Here is a 16,299-nt window from a genome sequence, read left to right as displayed (position 1 = left end):
TGATTGGACAGACAGACTGTCTCTCTGTTAAAAGTAGGCTTTTCCGTGTTTTTCACCTCTCCTTCCTGTTAAAAGACAGACAGTCCGTCTGTCCAATCAGGAGGGTCCGTCCTCTGCTAGATAGGCCCTACCTTTTCCGGTAGAAGTTAATGCTGTCGTGTTTTCCTATTTGCTGTGTTGTTTTCCTATTTGCTGTCGGGTTTTCCTATTTGCCGTTGTGTTTTCATATTTGCTGTCGTGTTTTCCTATTTGCTGTCGTGTTTTCCGATTTGCTGTTGCGTTTTATGATTTGTTGAAGTGTTTTCATATTTGCTGTCATGTTTTCCTATTTGCTGTTGTGTTTTCCTATTTGCCGTTGTGTTTTATGATTTGCTGTTGCGTTTTTCTTTTTGCTGTTGTGATTTGCACTTCAGGGCCACCGTACACGCCCCCTAAAGACATGCACTGTGCCTTTCATACATGGTAGGCTGAATGATTGATGTTTTCCACAAGCGCAAAGATATCCATAGATATTTCACTGCTGGTCACTGACTTACTGTTGGAATTATTTTAAGTAGCTACTGCCATGCCCCAGATTTTTAGTGTAAAGTCAGAAAAGACTGCTGTGATAAATACTACAGAGACACCTTCAACATACATAACTGTGCACAGTTGGTTGCCAGAAATTGGAATTATTTGAAATACTGAACATCTTTTGACAGAGCAAACCTGTATGACAAACCACATTCAGGCACATAAAACTCAGCTTTTTCTTCTTTCTCAATGCTGCTTGTGTACCGTTTATATGGGAGATGGAAAAATACCTGGGACACACATGAAAAAGCATTTAAGAGCGGAAAATCTCCCAGCTGCAGTCTTGTTTCTGTAGGCGAGGAGGTAAACGACATTCCACCCCCATAGGCCAGTTTCCATTTGGAAAGTCTGGGTTGCCGCCCACTCTTTTTCTCTGGTTATGTGCAGCACTTTTTTTTTTATTTTGCACAGTAGTTGCTGTAAAGACTCTGAGCGGGTACAAGATGACATCCCATCAGTTCTATTTGAGGTTAATGGGGCTGGCTGTATTGCTGACACTCTTTGCTCTTGGAGGTAAGCTCTATTCTTCTGCTATGCTTTTAATATGTCACATTATTTAGGTCCAAACTACCACAACAGTACAAGGCCAGATGGTGAAGGTCATACTACAATCACCATCTGGCATTCTTCTGTAGTGTGTGGGGTATTATTTAAGAGAGATAAAGTCCACCTAAAGATATGAATTTCTGTGCATAATCTCAGGGTAGGCATACATGGTATTCTGAGGCAGCTGAGAAAGACCCCAGTTTCATAACTGATTAAATAAACCCCTCTAAGACTAAATAAATGCGACCCAGATTAAGCGAGGGATTTGTGTTCATGAAAAGTCAATTGCAATAGTATTGTAACAGTTATCTGACTGAATTGGCTGTGTGCAGCGAGGTACAGTAAAACTCCTTAGTGCACACTTTGTCTACATGAACATTTGGTGCACACTGTAGCTCCAGTGTTCCAGTGGGAGAGAAGAGCAGCAGGAAGGAAGTAACTGTAAATAGATTTACACTGAAATTGGCCAACAGATAGTTTCATTGAATGGTGTGTTGGTAACTTTTTCAGTAACAACACTCAATGCCATTTACAAATTTTTTTTTTAAGGTTATTTTTTGGGGCTTTTTCCCATTATTATACAGTGACAGTGGACAGATAGGAAAGGGGGGGGAGAGAGATGGGGGATGACATGCAGCAAAGGGAAGCAGGTTGGATTCGAACCTGCGCCGCTGCAAAGGACTCAGCCTACAGGGGGCCCACGCTCTTACTGGGTGAGCTAGAGGCCGTCCCGACATTTGCATATATAATGAAAACAGAGAACAAACTTATCCATGACACTGGTTTAGTTAATTGAAAAGTGACGAGTGTAAAACTACTGAGGCTAATCAAAAAAGCTGATGCACTGCAAACAGAATAATCAGGAAGAGAAACACCTTTGTAATGCTTTTATTTATTTATTTATTTTAAGAAAATGAAGCTAGTGGTTTGACGAACCATCTACAGTATAAGTAGCATTCAAAATCCACTTCACATGTATTCTGCTTACTTATAACTGGCAAAAACCTACAATTTTCACTTAACATCAGCATTGTGACTGAAATGAATGACAGCTGATTCAGTTGTGTGGCATTCTAACTTACCTGACATCTTCTTAACAGATGTATCCAGTGACAGCAGCTTACACAAGATCTTAAGGAAAAGAGATGGTAACATTTTTACTTAACAGTATGATCATACTGCTGATACAAAGATCAACTCCAGTAAAACAAAAACAAAAAAGCCCTTTCATTCTTTTGCCCAATTGTGCTTCCATCCAGTGGCAGGAGCTGGAACTCCCCCCTCAAAGTCCTCTGTTGCCGTCCCATCTTCCAAGGCTCAAGAGTTCCTTGCAAAACTAAGCAGAACCAAGAGGAATATTTGGGATCGCAGTAGACCAGACGTACAGCAGTGGATTATGCAGTTTATGTTCATGGGATTTGATGAGCAGGTGGGTTGTGATTGTTCCAGGAGAGTTCAGATTTCTTCTGAACTCCTGAAGACACACACGCACACACATACATAAGAGTAACATTGGAAAACCTAAATATGTGCAGCCTGTTCACATCCCCTGATTTGATGTTGAATGTTGGGAAGCGGCTCTTATGCATAAAACAATATGACGGGTCGACCTTAAGTCAAGGTAACACTCATAACGGGAAACAACTCCATAGCTTTTCATTTCAGAAAGCATCACCACCAGCATCAGTTAAAACACCAAAACCAGTCTTCAACCGTCCTATCAAATAAAGGACTAAAATGCCCCAAAAAATAATCTTTAAAAAAATAAATAAAACCCAGCACCGTCCAGTGGTGGTCCAATGGTCTTCTAGCTATTGAATGAAAACAACCCTGTGCTCTGTCATGCCATGCATTTAAATGCTAATTAAATTTCCTGATGTGTTACATCATTCCAAGAACATCTTTCACCATTAGGTTAATGCATACAGACACTTAGAAACTACATTTCAGGCCCTGGACACACCTGCAAGCCACCCACCCACCCACACACACACACACACACACACACACACACACACACACACACACACACACACACACACACACACACACACACACACACAAAAGATTTTCAGACTTTTAGCTCAGAGCAGAGTGATAGAGAAAGATCTATCATAGACCATAGATATCTTTATGGCTCTGGCTCAGAGTATAAGTCAAGCTCTCAATACACTGGATCCTACACTTGTTTCTGCAAGTGCAACATTGTCTTAAACATTTTTTTTTAAATATATTTTCTGATGAAGTTGAAACACTTTTTGTTGTTTCATATTATTATTTCATATTTTTATTTCTTTCTGTGCTGTTTTCTCGGTGCTCTTCTAGCTGGTTTGGAGTGGGCGGTCCTTGTGAAAAATGTGTTGTCACATACTGTACTTCCATGGTTCTAAACCATCTCTGCTTCCATGCACCAATCAGGATTTTAGCAATATTTGAATCTAGATTTGTTGACACTTGTTGGGTTGTTTGCGGATGTTGCTGGGCAACTGCCAATCAAATCTGATCAAACTACACCCACACAATCTGATAAAGCAGTTTTGTTTTTTAGTGGTAAACCCTAGGGGGGGGATTTAAACCTTGCTAAAAAGATAGATCAAGCAAAAACACAAATAAGAAACAAATACAGATAAAACAGACAATAAATCTTTAGTAATCGGGATCTTTATACTTCTCAGATATGTGGATGACAAAAACGTGGAGTGTAAACTGGTGTAAACTGTAGTCTGATCTCTAAAAGAATCTTTTCAAAAGGCACAGTTATCCTCACAATGTTTCCGTATGACTGAATGAATAACTACAAACGTGGAACATAATACATGGCAATACAGTTTCAGTTTTCTTTCAGGTCAGTGAATGTCATGTAGAATTCACCAGGGACAGCAAGGAATGGAGGGAACAGATAAGAGCAGAAAAAAAAGAGAGTAGAGTGCCCGAAATTACCCCCTCACCGACATCATTTTCGTTTCAGCCAGTGAAGCAGTAAATCTCACACAGCCCAATTCACGATGCCTTTTTTTATGTGTGCCATTGTTGCTCCCTTAAAAGGCCAAAGCCGTGAAAGCATTGGCCTTTTCAACGTTTGGCTTTCATGTATGTCTATTTGCGACAGCTGGGCCTGCTGACAGTCTCAGAGGACACCTTATCAGCTACCTCTGTGTCTATTAGCTTGAGATTTGTTGAGGCGGGTTTTCCTAACAAGTCATGTCTGTGGTGTTTCTTCCTCACTAGAGGCTGGAGGCTGACCTGTCGTACTGGATGGACCAAGCTCGCTCCACTGATCAAGGGCGTCAGCACCACTACGATGAAAACGCCCCCATCGGCCCGCGTGACTCTGGTTCTTACAGACACGGAGCTAATGTCAACTATGACTACTATTAACTGCATCTGTTGGTTACCTGCAAATATCCAAATACTCCACAGCTGCCATGGCTTCTTTGTATTGATTGGTTACACCCACCAGCGCTGAGTACAACCCACTCAACACTTTCTCACATAGGCTATTAGTTATAGAGCAGTAGCGATGTTCAATGACAGCAAAAACACAATATGTGTGCTATTTACATTTTTATGAGTAAGGTTTTGAGGCAGCTGATTTGTATGAAATACTGTTAAAATCTGATTTCTCTTATTTGATTATTGTAAATAAAGATGTGGCTTCATATTTAAGTCCCCTGCTTTTCACTTCTACTAAACAATTGTAGCTGTCCACGAAAACACTTGCATGCGCACACTTGCACACGCGCGAACAAACGCGTACGCACACACACTTCCCTAATTACTGTATATCATAAGCAAAATATCAAACATTTTTAAAAATAGCATCTTTATCTGAAATTGATAATGCACATCCTGACATGAGATTTTTCACAAAGTAGAACACAATAATTTTCTGATAAACACCTAATGATGGTGTAACAGTCTTTCTAGAGGATTTTCCCAGTCCTGCAGTGCGCTGCATGAACAGAACGCCACTGATAAGAAGACAAAACATCCAGTGGAAGTGTAGAGTAAAGTCAGGTAGCTCACCTCTGGAGACAAAACACCATGAAACTGGTTAAATAAACACAAAGCAATGATGCACAGTGTGAGCTGTTTGCAAGATTCTTATGTCTGCAATTTAAATATGAAAAACACAAATTCACAAATAAAAGGTAGGCTTGGTTTCAGATTTCTTGCCTGAAATTTTGAGTTTGAGTTTTTGATCCAAGCTTGTCCATCCAACACGCAAGCTCCTGTATGGAAATCCCTTATCCCGCAGTGCGGCTCCAACGCAAGGCAACACAAATTTTTTTTAAAGAGAAGGTTTTTCTCTACTTCTCAAAAAAAGACACCATATCCCAGTGCTATATTCAACAATGTATTTTAGAAAATGTGTTGCTCTTCGAGGGTCCTCTGAGGAGTCTTAACATCCTTCAGTGTTTTGGGAGTCTGTGGTGGGAATCCCGACCTCAGTTGTGTCTGGGTCGTCCTTTCTTCATGCGGGCGGCTTTAGGTTTGGGGATGTACTGGTTGTTGGCCTGGTGCTCGAGTTCCCTGCTGAAGTACTGGATAGTTTTGTTCAAGCCTTCCTCCAGGGGCACCTGTCCACAAAATACAACACATAAAACATAAAGATACTGCCACTGAATGACACTATGTATTACAGCTATATTAATATATTGATCGGATAATATGTCAAATATTGTCTGTAAAAGGTCTTTTTAAGACGGTAAGCGACACTTGGCCTGTTTAGCCGCTTGGATCCGAGTGGTCTCAATGTGCTTCTCATGTGAATAGACAAGCGCTCTGCGAGTAAATTATGTGTGGTAACTATGGGGCTTCTGTGCACTACTGTATCCCTTCAACTGAATGATATTAGATGACTGTGGTATCATATTTCCCTAACCAGAGGTCGATTGATGACGAATAGTGGCAATCCTAAACCACAGTTATTGTGTATAGCTAAAGTTAGCTGAAGCTCATTGTGAATCCAGAGAATGAGAGGCTTCAAATGTGCATTCTGTTGATGAGACACTTATCAGTTCAGATCAACTAGTTGATCAGATCTGCAGCATTGTTACACCACACAGGCCCAAAAGTTGTGTTTCACAGTCTGTCTACAGAAGGTTTGCAGGACAGTGCGTGTGCATGTGAGTCTGTTGTGTGTCACATACCACCGGCTCCCAGCCCAGCATCATCTTGGCTTTTCGGATGTCAGGTCTTCTCCTCTGTGGGTCGTCCTGCGCCTCTGGAAGGAACTGGATCTGACTTTGGCTCACTGTGCGTGCGTGCGTGTACGTGTGTGTGTATGTGAAAGTGTGTTCATGGACAGGTACAAGTACAGAGAGAAGGACCTATTATTAAACTTACTTGTCATTTGGCTGATGATAATATAAACAGTAGGAGAGGGTGGGTCAAGGCAGATTGATGCTTATGTGTGTTGTGGCTTCATGCATAGGTGCAGTAACTCTGCCAGAGGTATTTCTAGAGCTGCACCTCTTCAAAAATGTAACTACAAATTAATGACACAGAAGCACCTTAAGAAAGAATGGGTAAGAGAGAAAGAAAGATATTAAAGGCCCCCTGACATTTTTATATTTTAAAATTGTCGGAGTCATTTCCTGACAATGTTGACTAGCCACACTGTTTGCCAAAAATGTATTTTGTGTTCAAAGATAAAAATAAATTGTAGTTAGCTAGCTTAGTTTTTTTAGTTTAGTGTGTTTTTCATTTAACGTAGTGGATTACACGTAATCCCACTGTCAGAAACACACAGACTCTCACTCACTCTCTTCTTAATCGTCTTGCCGGGCTATGGTTATGGATTACGTCTGATTATTATCCAGTTTGATATCAAAAATATTGACAATAGAGATTGAGATTGATTGTTGTGATGTAACACTGGCTGGAAGGGGTCTTAAAGAGATAAGCAGGCAAATGAGCAAAGCTTGACTGGACAAGGACTGAGATGGCAAGGGTCAAGAGTTTGCAGAAATACACAGAACGACAACTATGTTTATCGATCGGACGCCTTACCGACTAGACTTTTGATGAGACGAGCAAACTCCAATATGGTGTGTTCCTCTGGGTTCCCCTGCAAACAGATTTCATAAACTTTCATCACATCAGTGTCGACATGAGACAGCCACATAAACTGACTAACCGGTAAATTGTCTGCCTATGCAGAAGTCATTTTCAATGTCAATTTGTGAAACACAACTGGGTATGATGATCTCACCAGATTGACTGGACTGCTGATGTTACTGTTCATCAACAACACCAGGCCGTTGACCAGATCGCTGTAGAAAGATAATGAACAATAATTAATAAACATTAAAATGGATTCCCTTCTTTTAAAATTCACTCGGTGGCTTTACTTTGTATGAGGGACATTCCATAAGCATGAACTTTCCATGCAGAGGTTTGATTATGAGAACATTGTATTGTACCTGTAACATCATACATTTCACATAATTTATCAGCCTAACTAGACCCATAATTGTTTCAATATTACTTTTCTAATCAGCACATTATGATAGTGGAACAAATCTTTCCAAGGCCAGGTGAGACTGAGATGTAATCTCTTTATTTCTCATTTCCTTCAGCACATCATGCACAACAAGTATTCTTTCAGTGTTGCTATTTATAAAAAATACACTCTGTATAAAAGTTAGAATTTTCTTTTGTTTATTGTGTCATGCATACAACTATATAACATCAGGCTTATGCTATGTTCACACTATGAGGGACAAAGCAACAGACTACAAGTCAATTCTGATGGAAGCCGGTGACATGAAGCTACACACCAATGCCTGACACTCCAATGAGCGTCAACCAGTTATATCTTTTGTTTTACAATTTCCGGTCCCCTTCTCCCTCCCCACAATTCCGGTCCGTTAGCCAGTTCCCAGTGCTATTTAACCCTACCCATTTTTTTTTTTTAGTGACACTAAAAAAAAAAATGCAGCTTGGCAAAGGGTGGCAGTTATTACAGAAGTACCAGGTATGTAAGATACAGTTTTAAATGCACAATGGCTAGCTGTGGTACTGTGATATTTATCTCAGTTAGCTGAAGCTATCGCTATGACGCTTTCTGTGTATTGCGGTGCACATGGGACATGGGACATGTTAACATAGGACATGGGACATGTTAACACGGGACATGTTATCGATAGCTATCTAAGTGCTCTCAAGTGACGATCCATGTTCGCAGACACACACAAGCCCATGACGACATACATGACTAGGTCAACGAGCGCTTGAGCAACACTTTAATGGCAACTCTGAGACAATGTTGCATTCATGTAGAATTTATTTGCAGGGCTGTTGTATTAGACTGTCTATATGGATATGTAAGTGCTAAAATGCTTTATTAATAATAATACATTTATTTAATATAGCGCTTTAAAAAGGTACTGAAAGGCATGTTACACAAAAACTAAAACAAACCGTAAAAGCAGTAAAAAGTATACAGGATACAACAATACAACTATAAAAATGAAAAAAATGGATTTCAATAGGTAGGTTTTGAGTGTGGTTTTGAAAGAGGGGAGTGACTAAGGTGTTGTGGGAGAGAGTTTCAAAGGGGCCGGTCCAGTGCTTGGACCGGGAGAGAGGGGTAAGGAGGTTGGCGTACATACCTCCTGCGGGTAGGAGTATGTCGTGCAGGTCAGTGAGGTAGGAGGGGGAGAAATTGTGGAGAGCTTTGTAGGTGATAAGGAGTATTTTAAACTGTAATCTTTGTTGAATGGGGATTTATATAACAATACGTTTTTAATAATACCTCTTTATACAAAGGGGATAGTTAAAAATGCTGATTTATTTTTATACAATTGTTCTGATTGTCATCTTGTCGTTCAGAAGATTTCGTAGGATCTGAATTCATCAACATTTCAGAGGTTAGTGGGGTAGTAAAAGGTGCCCTGAGGAATTTTCTTATAAACTAACTAAAGTTTGGTTTGCATTCAATCTTTCCTCACTCAAAAGCTGTGTGTATCCTTGAGGTCTAATGTAATCTAGACCTGAATAGTTCTAACATAAAGTTTTTGTAATCGAGTCAGTTCAGCTTTACTCAGAGTTTACTCGAAGACCTTGGCTTTTCACTGTTTACACAACGCAAAAGTCATACAGGGCGGCGGATGAATGCTTTGAAGAGACAGAAGTGCTTCAAATGCTCTGTGTCTCTGATCTCTCGTCTTCAAACTGATCACATTAACCTGCCACGTTCACATATTGCTTCCAGGCACATGTTGGCATTTCATGATAAACTTCAAAGTCAAATTTAATTAATTCCTCTGCCTTATTCCAAATTCATGAGTCCATGTAAGCATCAGCATCCAGATATACCTTTGATATGCTTTAAACACCAGAAGAAATATTGTCTGTCTCGGTAGAAAAAGGCCATCATTTAATTAATAAAATAAAAATACCGGTAATAACTAACACTTAATATGATGTATGATGGCATGGCATTGCTAGAATTTATGTAATACGTTATTATTTATAATATGTATTTATTAATATGATGATTATTAATGATATCATACATGTATTGTTCTATTGGTGGGTAGACCACAAAAATAAAGATTCTTGTGACAAATAATTCGGTACAGATTGAAGAGAAGAATGATGGATTCCAAGGACAAAAGAAAACGGGATTAATTTAGCAATCTTACCTTACATACTGAAAGGCTCTTGTTTGGGAACCAGAACCATACACCTAGAACAACAACAACAGAAAACCGCTCGTCTCATATATATATATATATATATATGAATATGTGTTACCATGTGTAAAACAACAGATTTCTACTCAGCAGACTTAAAAAAATATGCACACTGAAAGTTTATTTTCATCATGAGCAAGTCTACTTCATATTTTTGGCCTGATCATGTTCAAATTATTAGAACTCAAGAGTTCTTTGCCATTTGAAGTTTCCACTTTCTATTACCCCTCTTAAAATCTTATTTTTCAGTTTTGTGCATCAAAATCAATTGCTATTAAACCACATTTAAAACATTTAATATAACTCATACTAATAAGACCTGCATCCTGATTAGAAGGATTACACTGTAGTGTCTGAAACCTTTCAGTTAAAATCATGTTCAATCAAAGAAGATTGCCAGGTATCATCATCACACTGAGGCTAATTCAGTGTGATCATCCTCACACTGCTAGTACTGAAAAAACACAAGCCAAATATAGTGGTTTGTCTCATGCACCTAATAAATGAGTAGAAATCTTAAAATGCATACATACAGTGAGAGGTTCTCCCTGTAAAGCCTGCAGGATGAAGTTGCTGACAACTCGTCCATCGTTCATGTGCATTCGGGAGCCAAACGTGTTGAAGATTCTCGCTACCCTCACCTCTACTCCTTCCTGTGAGCAAAGAAACAAGAAAGTAGGTGACTCAGTCATTTATAAACTTTTTTGTTCCTTGGTTTTAACGTTATCTTTATTTTGATTATTTGTTTTATTATTCATTGCATGCATTTTTTTAGTTTATATACTTTTTATTTAAGGGAATACAAAGCCAAATATCTCTGCTGAGTTCATTGATACCTCACACAAGACTCTACCTTAAACGGGTCATCAGTTATGAAAGGGGTGTGGCTTAAGCATAGCGGGGTGGGCCAAACCATCACCAATGAAGAAGGAACACTCTGCTGAGTTCAATGATACATCACACAAGGGTCTACCTTAAACGGTTAAAATGGTATGAAATGGGGCGTGGCTTAAGCATAGGGGGCAGGCCAAACCATCATCAATGAAGAAGGAACTCTCTGCTGAGTTCAATGACACCTCACACAAGACTCTACCTTAAACGGTTCAAATGTTATGAAAGGGGGCGTAGCCTGAGTGAGTGGGCGTTGTTAAAGTATAGGGGGCGGCTCAGTATCACATGTAGACCACACGTTATAAGTTTCATGTAAATTGGTTGAGGTTTGTCAAATAAGGCTGATTTCCTGTTGCCAGCGGGGGGCGCTGTGACCAAAAGTCAATATTGGCCTGTATATGTCCTCAGGCCTAGACTCTTGTTGATCATGGGAAATTTCAAGTAGATATGACAATGTACACTGTAGTTACAGCCACTTTGTCATTCATCACTAAACACTCAAAATGGCGCCACGCCACGCCCACACCGTTTGACGAAAAGTTTTTCTTTTAATAACTTTTCATCTGTAATGTGTTTAGATGGTACAGACCAAATTTGAAGTCCTTCGGATGAAATCACTAGGAGGAGTTCGTTAAAGTATAGCACCTTGACTTTGAGGCCTACTTCCTGTTGCCACTAGGGGGCGCTATGACTTTGAGGACATTTACCGGATATAATTGACTCAGAGTTAGAGTCTTATGAATCCTGAAAGGTTTCGAGCCAATTGGACAATGTACACTCAAGTTACAGCCACTTCCTGTTTTGATGGCGAAAATGGCCGCCCCGCCCATGCCCTATGACAAAAAGTTTATTATTTTTTGTGCGCCTATTCCCGAAACCCTTAAAATACGTAAATTTTCACCAGACTTGATGCGCCCGCCAATGTTGGTGAGTTTTTGAATATGTTAAGCCCCTCAAAAAGGCAATTTATTTGCCGTAATAATAATAATTCCTTCAGTTTCAATAGGGCCTTCGCCGCTGTGGGCGCCCTAATTACCAATTTGTGCCCTTGAAATAATATGTATGTATGAACTTATAACTTATAGCTTATAGCTTATAGCCAGTAGCGGTATAATGCTAATCTGGATGACACCAATAAATTAACTATTGAAAGTCAAGGTAAAAGAGCTGATTTTAACAGTGTCCCATGCTGTGAGACCCCGTCATGGTCAAATATTAGCAGCATGTCTGAAATACCTACTGCCTGCCATCGGAATATACCAGACACTGCACAGGCTCCATTTGGTTAGAGGCACATGTCACATAATATTATAGCAGATGCTTAAAATAACAAAGCTGCACGTGTGCAATTCAGTACAGGATGTCTTTATCAAGTGCAGGGGAACATAAAACAAGGCTGTGAACACTTGTCAATCACCCATTTGTACTTTGTCAGTTACTTTTTTTTGATATGATGCATTTTCCAACCAAAGTCATCAGTTAGCCTTCCCTAACAAAGTCGCAATGAAAGTAGCAGCGGTGACCAAGTCACTGTAAATGGCTGACAAATCATATCTTAGCAGCAAAGCGTTAATATAAAGAGTTTGACAAATGTTTGCACAATTCGTTAAAACACTTAGTAAGAGAGCCCGCGCTTTACCTTAAACCACGTTTCTTTGTTTTCCAATTTTCTGGGCAAAACCATCTTGAATTTTTGCAAAAATCTGTTCTCTGACTTGATCTAGATTCAAATAGCTAATATTGTCCTCAGAACAGGAAGGTTATGTGTCCCTCTTGGGGATATTGCACATTTTCCACTCATCAACTTTCTGATTTATTCTCCAACAACTCCTTATTATGTCGATGTCCCTATATACAGTATCATTCTGGTTTAATGGTGTGCATGTTAAGACGGTGTCTTTTCTGTTTATACTGTATAGGTAATTCTTTGCTACAAATGGGATTTTTAGGGTGCCTTTTGGCCTGCGACATCCGATGAAAATCAGCACTTTTGGCTAACTTTGGCCTATTTTACATGCCAATATCACATTTCAAGAGTACAACAATAATTTGTCACATGCTCTCTTACCTATGAGCCAAGTGTTTGCATATTGCAATATTCTTTGCATAAGAAGCAGAGTACCAGGTAATTAGACACTAGGCTCTCCTTACACACAGTACAAAGAATGAATGAATGAGGCCAAGTACATCATGGATACTCACACTCATCCCAGAGATGTAGAAAACTCTACCTTTTAAAAAATCTAAAGGCCTTCATAACCTTATACATCAATACATGCTACTTCAGATGGGATGGAAATCAATTTTAGGTTACAGAACATGAATAAAAACATGAAAATTATGCAGATTTTTCTCTTGAAATGTAATTCGATGGTCACAACCTGCAAAAATACAGTGAAGAACAAGGACACAATGAGGACAACATAAGGAGGTAGTCTTGGAAGGTGTATGTAAATGTAAAAGATGGTGTACGTGCACAGGCATACCTACTATTGTGAAGAAATAAATAAAAGCTAACATGTCAACAAATGCACAAATTCAACAAAACAAGGATACACAGAAGCCCTGATGAAAAGCAATCAATTGAAATGCCTTTATTTTATATATATATATATATATATATAGATAGAGGGCTGTCAGCGTTAACGCGTTACTCGCGATGCGATTAAGGGCCGACACCATGCGATTAATTTTTTTTTTTTAAATCGCATGCTGGCATTTATTAATTTATTTTACACTTCACTCGGCTTTGCGTCGTGCCTAACAAGCTACCATTTTGACCCTTTGCAGCACCGTTACTTATCATCAAGCTGCCACTTCCTCGTAACACATCCTGCTGCTGCAGGCATGATGGAGAAAGACAGCAGCAATGAAATCCTGAATGGTGCTTTTTATTTTCCAAAACTCCCGGATAGCTCGTAGACAAGTCGAAAGCCATATGCACATTGTATAAAGCCGAATTAAAATATCACCGAAGCACGCCAAGCTTGAGCTACCACCTACGGAGCTAAGCATAGTAGTACAGTTAACATGGTGCTAGACCACCGGCCCTCGGGGGGCGGGGGAGAGAAATGTTCGGAAATAAGAGGTTGCTGTGGCCTGCCGTACAGGTTAGTTTGACCAGCGGGCAGCAGCAGTGGCCGGAGCGGGCAGCAGCAGCTGCAGCGGCTTGAGTGGGCAATCACGGGGGGGGACATCCTCAGCGGTGAAACGCGAACGGGGGCTGGAGTATAACCTAGCTAGATGGAAAGCTAACGCTAGCCAGCCACCTGTTCCATCAATCCTGCTTGCAAGTGTCCGCTCATTAGACAAAAACTGGACTACATCCAACTTCAACGAAACTCCCAACGCGAGTTCAGAGACTGCTGTGTTTTTGTTGTTGTGGAAACAACAGTGTACCGGACTATCCAGCCTGTTTCTCTGTCGCCGGGTAAGAGTGGAGATGGGCTGTGTTAACACGGACTTGTGCAGAAATGAGCTGCTCATTAACCGGTGATCACTGGACATCAGTGAGTAATCAACATTATTTAGGAGTTACTAAACACTATATTGACTCTAGTAACGATAGGGATTTTTAGTTTTTTAGTTAGGTACTTGGAGGAATTGTGCAATAATGACAGATTCACAAATTTTTCTTTTGTTTATAGTAAATAAATAATTACAAATCTTAAAATCAAGTTCATAAAGTAAGTTCTTTGCATTCATTTGATTCCCAATCAAGATACACTGGTAAAAATTGCTTTTGATTGTTAATATGTACTTAAAAACTTAATCATGTGATAAAATATGCGATTAAAAAAAATTAATCGTTTGACAGCCCTTATATATATATATATATATATAACAAATCAATCAATTATAATGATTTTCTATAATATATTATAATCAAGCAGTTTATACACTTTCTTTAAATATAATGGGATGTATCAGATATTGACTTCAGTTTTGACAGCAGTATTGAGTCCAGATGTTGGGGGAGTAAATTAACGAAGTCAAACAGCCACTCTCAGAGACAAAGGAATGTGGCCAAATCCTGAGGAGGTTGCCATGTCCTGTTGAGGTCAGACATCTCCTGACTGGGTGAGAGGTTACAGGGGAACTATGTGTTTATCAGCACGCTCCTCTTTTAGAGGGTGGCTGAAAAAGCCATTGGACCAGGATTGCGCTGAAGTAAAGGGCCAAAGAATCCTGGCCCCAGCCAACCAATGGGAGGAGGCAACACCCCGGAGTAGAATAGAATATTAACTGTCTGGACTAGGAAATCTGGGCCGTTTTGCTGAGCTTTCAGAGCGAAGTAGTTATGACCCGCATCGATGTGTATCTTGTAATCATTTTGCTTTATTACTTATAATAAATAGAGATCAAATAAGGGAAACTGTTGGGGCTTTTGTGACTTCCTCTCAATTAAAGAACACTACACTATACACATAACTGGACGGGTTGTTTCATTCTTAAAATGCATCACAGTCTACACACCTCATTAAATAGATTAACACTAATACTCTGATTACCTAAAGGACACCTTAAAGCAGTATGTCAATGACAACGTCTAAATGTTTTCCAGGAATTATAATCCGATTGCTTGCCACGACACAGGAATGGTTGTTTGTCATTTAGATCCTATATGTTTGTGCTATTGCATTAATGACCCATGACTGGCATGTTACATACCCTAATAGGCAACCACATTGCCTTAGAGTCATTCATTTTTAATGTATGTGCATCTACACATACATTACTGTCCATTGTACACCTACTGGACGACCCACATCCTAACAGCATGGATTATAAAAAAAAAAAAAGAGAGACATAACATAAAATGTGCATTTGAATGCAAGCACAAGATGTCAAGGTAATAACCAAAGAAAAAAGATTTTAACAGTTACAAGAACAAAATTCAGGAGCTCACTCAGGGACTTCTTTAGAGCAAGTATGTGTAAATGTGACATGAAAACAACATACATTGACTTTGTTGTTCTTTGTGTGCCTGTGATGTTTAAATGAATGATGGAACACAAATGTGCAGTGGTAAAAATGGACATTCAAAGTCAGAAAGGCATGAGTGTTTTCTTACAGTTATTTTTGTTTCAGCAACCATATTGGAATAATCAATGAATTGAGTTTGGCTCTGTTCTGACAAATCTGTGAATTAACATTAATTATGTTAGTAACCTTACAATATGACACTTAATGTGCTCTCTCCAAGTCAGTGTGTGACCAAAGATTATTGTTATACAAACAACACTGTATAACACCACTGTACGATGGCAAGTGGACCAACAGAGTAGTTAGTCCTCACTGGTGATTTCCTGCTGATTGCATCACTTTAGTTGGAGGAGTCCGAGTCACCCAGTTAAACTTGTATTCCTATGATATCAATAGTTTAAGATAATCAATTTAGTAGTTGTGAATCAAGACCTTGAGTATGTAGAGCATGAAGCTTGTGAAAAATGAGGCGTGCAAAAGTATGTAAGCTACACCTGCCATTTTAATGGTTCAGATACATATTTATTAAACATGTCATATCTTTCGCTGTTCATCACATTTTCATCTACAGATTATGAACACTGATTAGCCTGTCACT

At 39.4% G+C, this 16,299-nt stretch overlaps 2 protein-coding genes across 5 annotated transcripts in view; one reads left to right on the top strand and one right to left on the bottom strand.

The window, feature by feature from the left end:
* The first annotated feature begins 964 nt into the window (after window positions 1-964).
* Window positions 965-4,780, top strand: ecrg4a (ECRG4 augurin precursor a). Its single transcript, XM_078262182.1, has 4 exons — window positions 965-1,086; window positions 2,220-2,267; window positions 2,379-2,548; window positions 4,348-4,780. Exons 1-4 carry the CDS (start codon window positions 1,017-1,019, stop codon window positions 4,495-4,497), a joined length of 438 nt encoding a protein of 145 aa, XP_078118308.1. The 5' UTR covers window positions 965-1,016; the 3' UTR covers window positions 4,498-4,780.
* Window positions 3,761-16,299, bottom strand: part of uxs1 (UDP-glucuronate decarboxylase 1) — a 38,100-nt gene continuing 25,561 nt past the window's right edge. For all 4 annotated transcript variants that reach the window (XM_078262178.1, XM_078262179.1, XM_078262180.1 and 1 more), the window contains 6 exons: window positions 10,358-10,477; window positions 9,774-9,817; window positions 7,337-7,397; window positions 7,135-7,192; window positions 6,273-6,376; window positions 3,761-5,699 (listed from right to left, as the gene is read on the bottom strand). In XM_078262178.1, the coding sequence (XP_078118304.1) occupies window positions 5,568-5,699; window positions 6,273-6,376; window positions 7,135-7,192; window positions 7,337-7,397; window positions 9,774-9,817; window positions 10,358-10,477 (519 nt within the window). In that variant the 3' untranslated portion in view covers window positions 3,761-5,567. The remainder of the gene's footprint in view (window positions 5,700-6,272; window positions 6,377-7,134; window positions 7,193-7,336; window positions 7,398-9,773; window positions 9,818-10,357; window positions 10,478-16,299) is intronic.

This window comes from Sander vitreus, chromosome 11 (assembly GCF_031162955.1).
Source record: "Sander vitreus isolate 19-12246 chromosome 11, sanVit1, whole genome shotgun sequence".
Classification (NCBI taxonomy): domain Eukaryota; kingdom Metazoa; phylum Chordata; class Actinopteri; order Perciformes; family Percidae; genus Sander; species Sander vitreus.
Note: the sequence above shows the minus strand (reverse complement) of the source record. Positions and strands in the feature narration are given on the sequence as shown.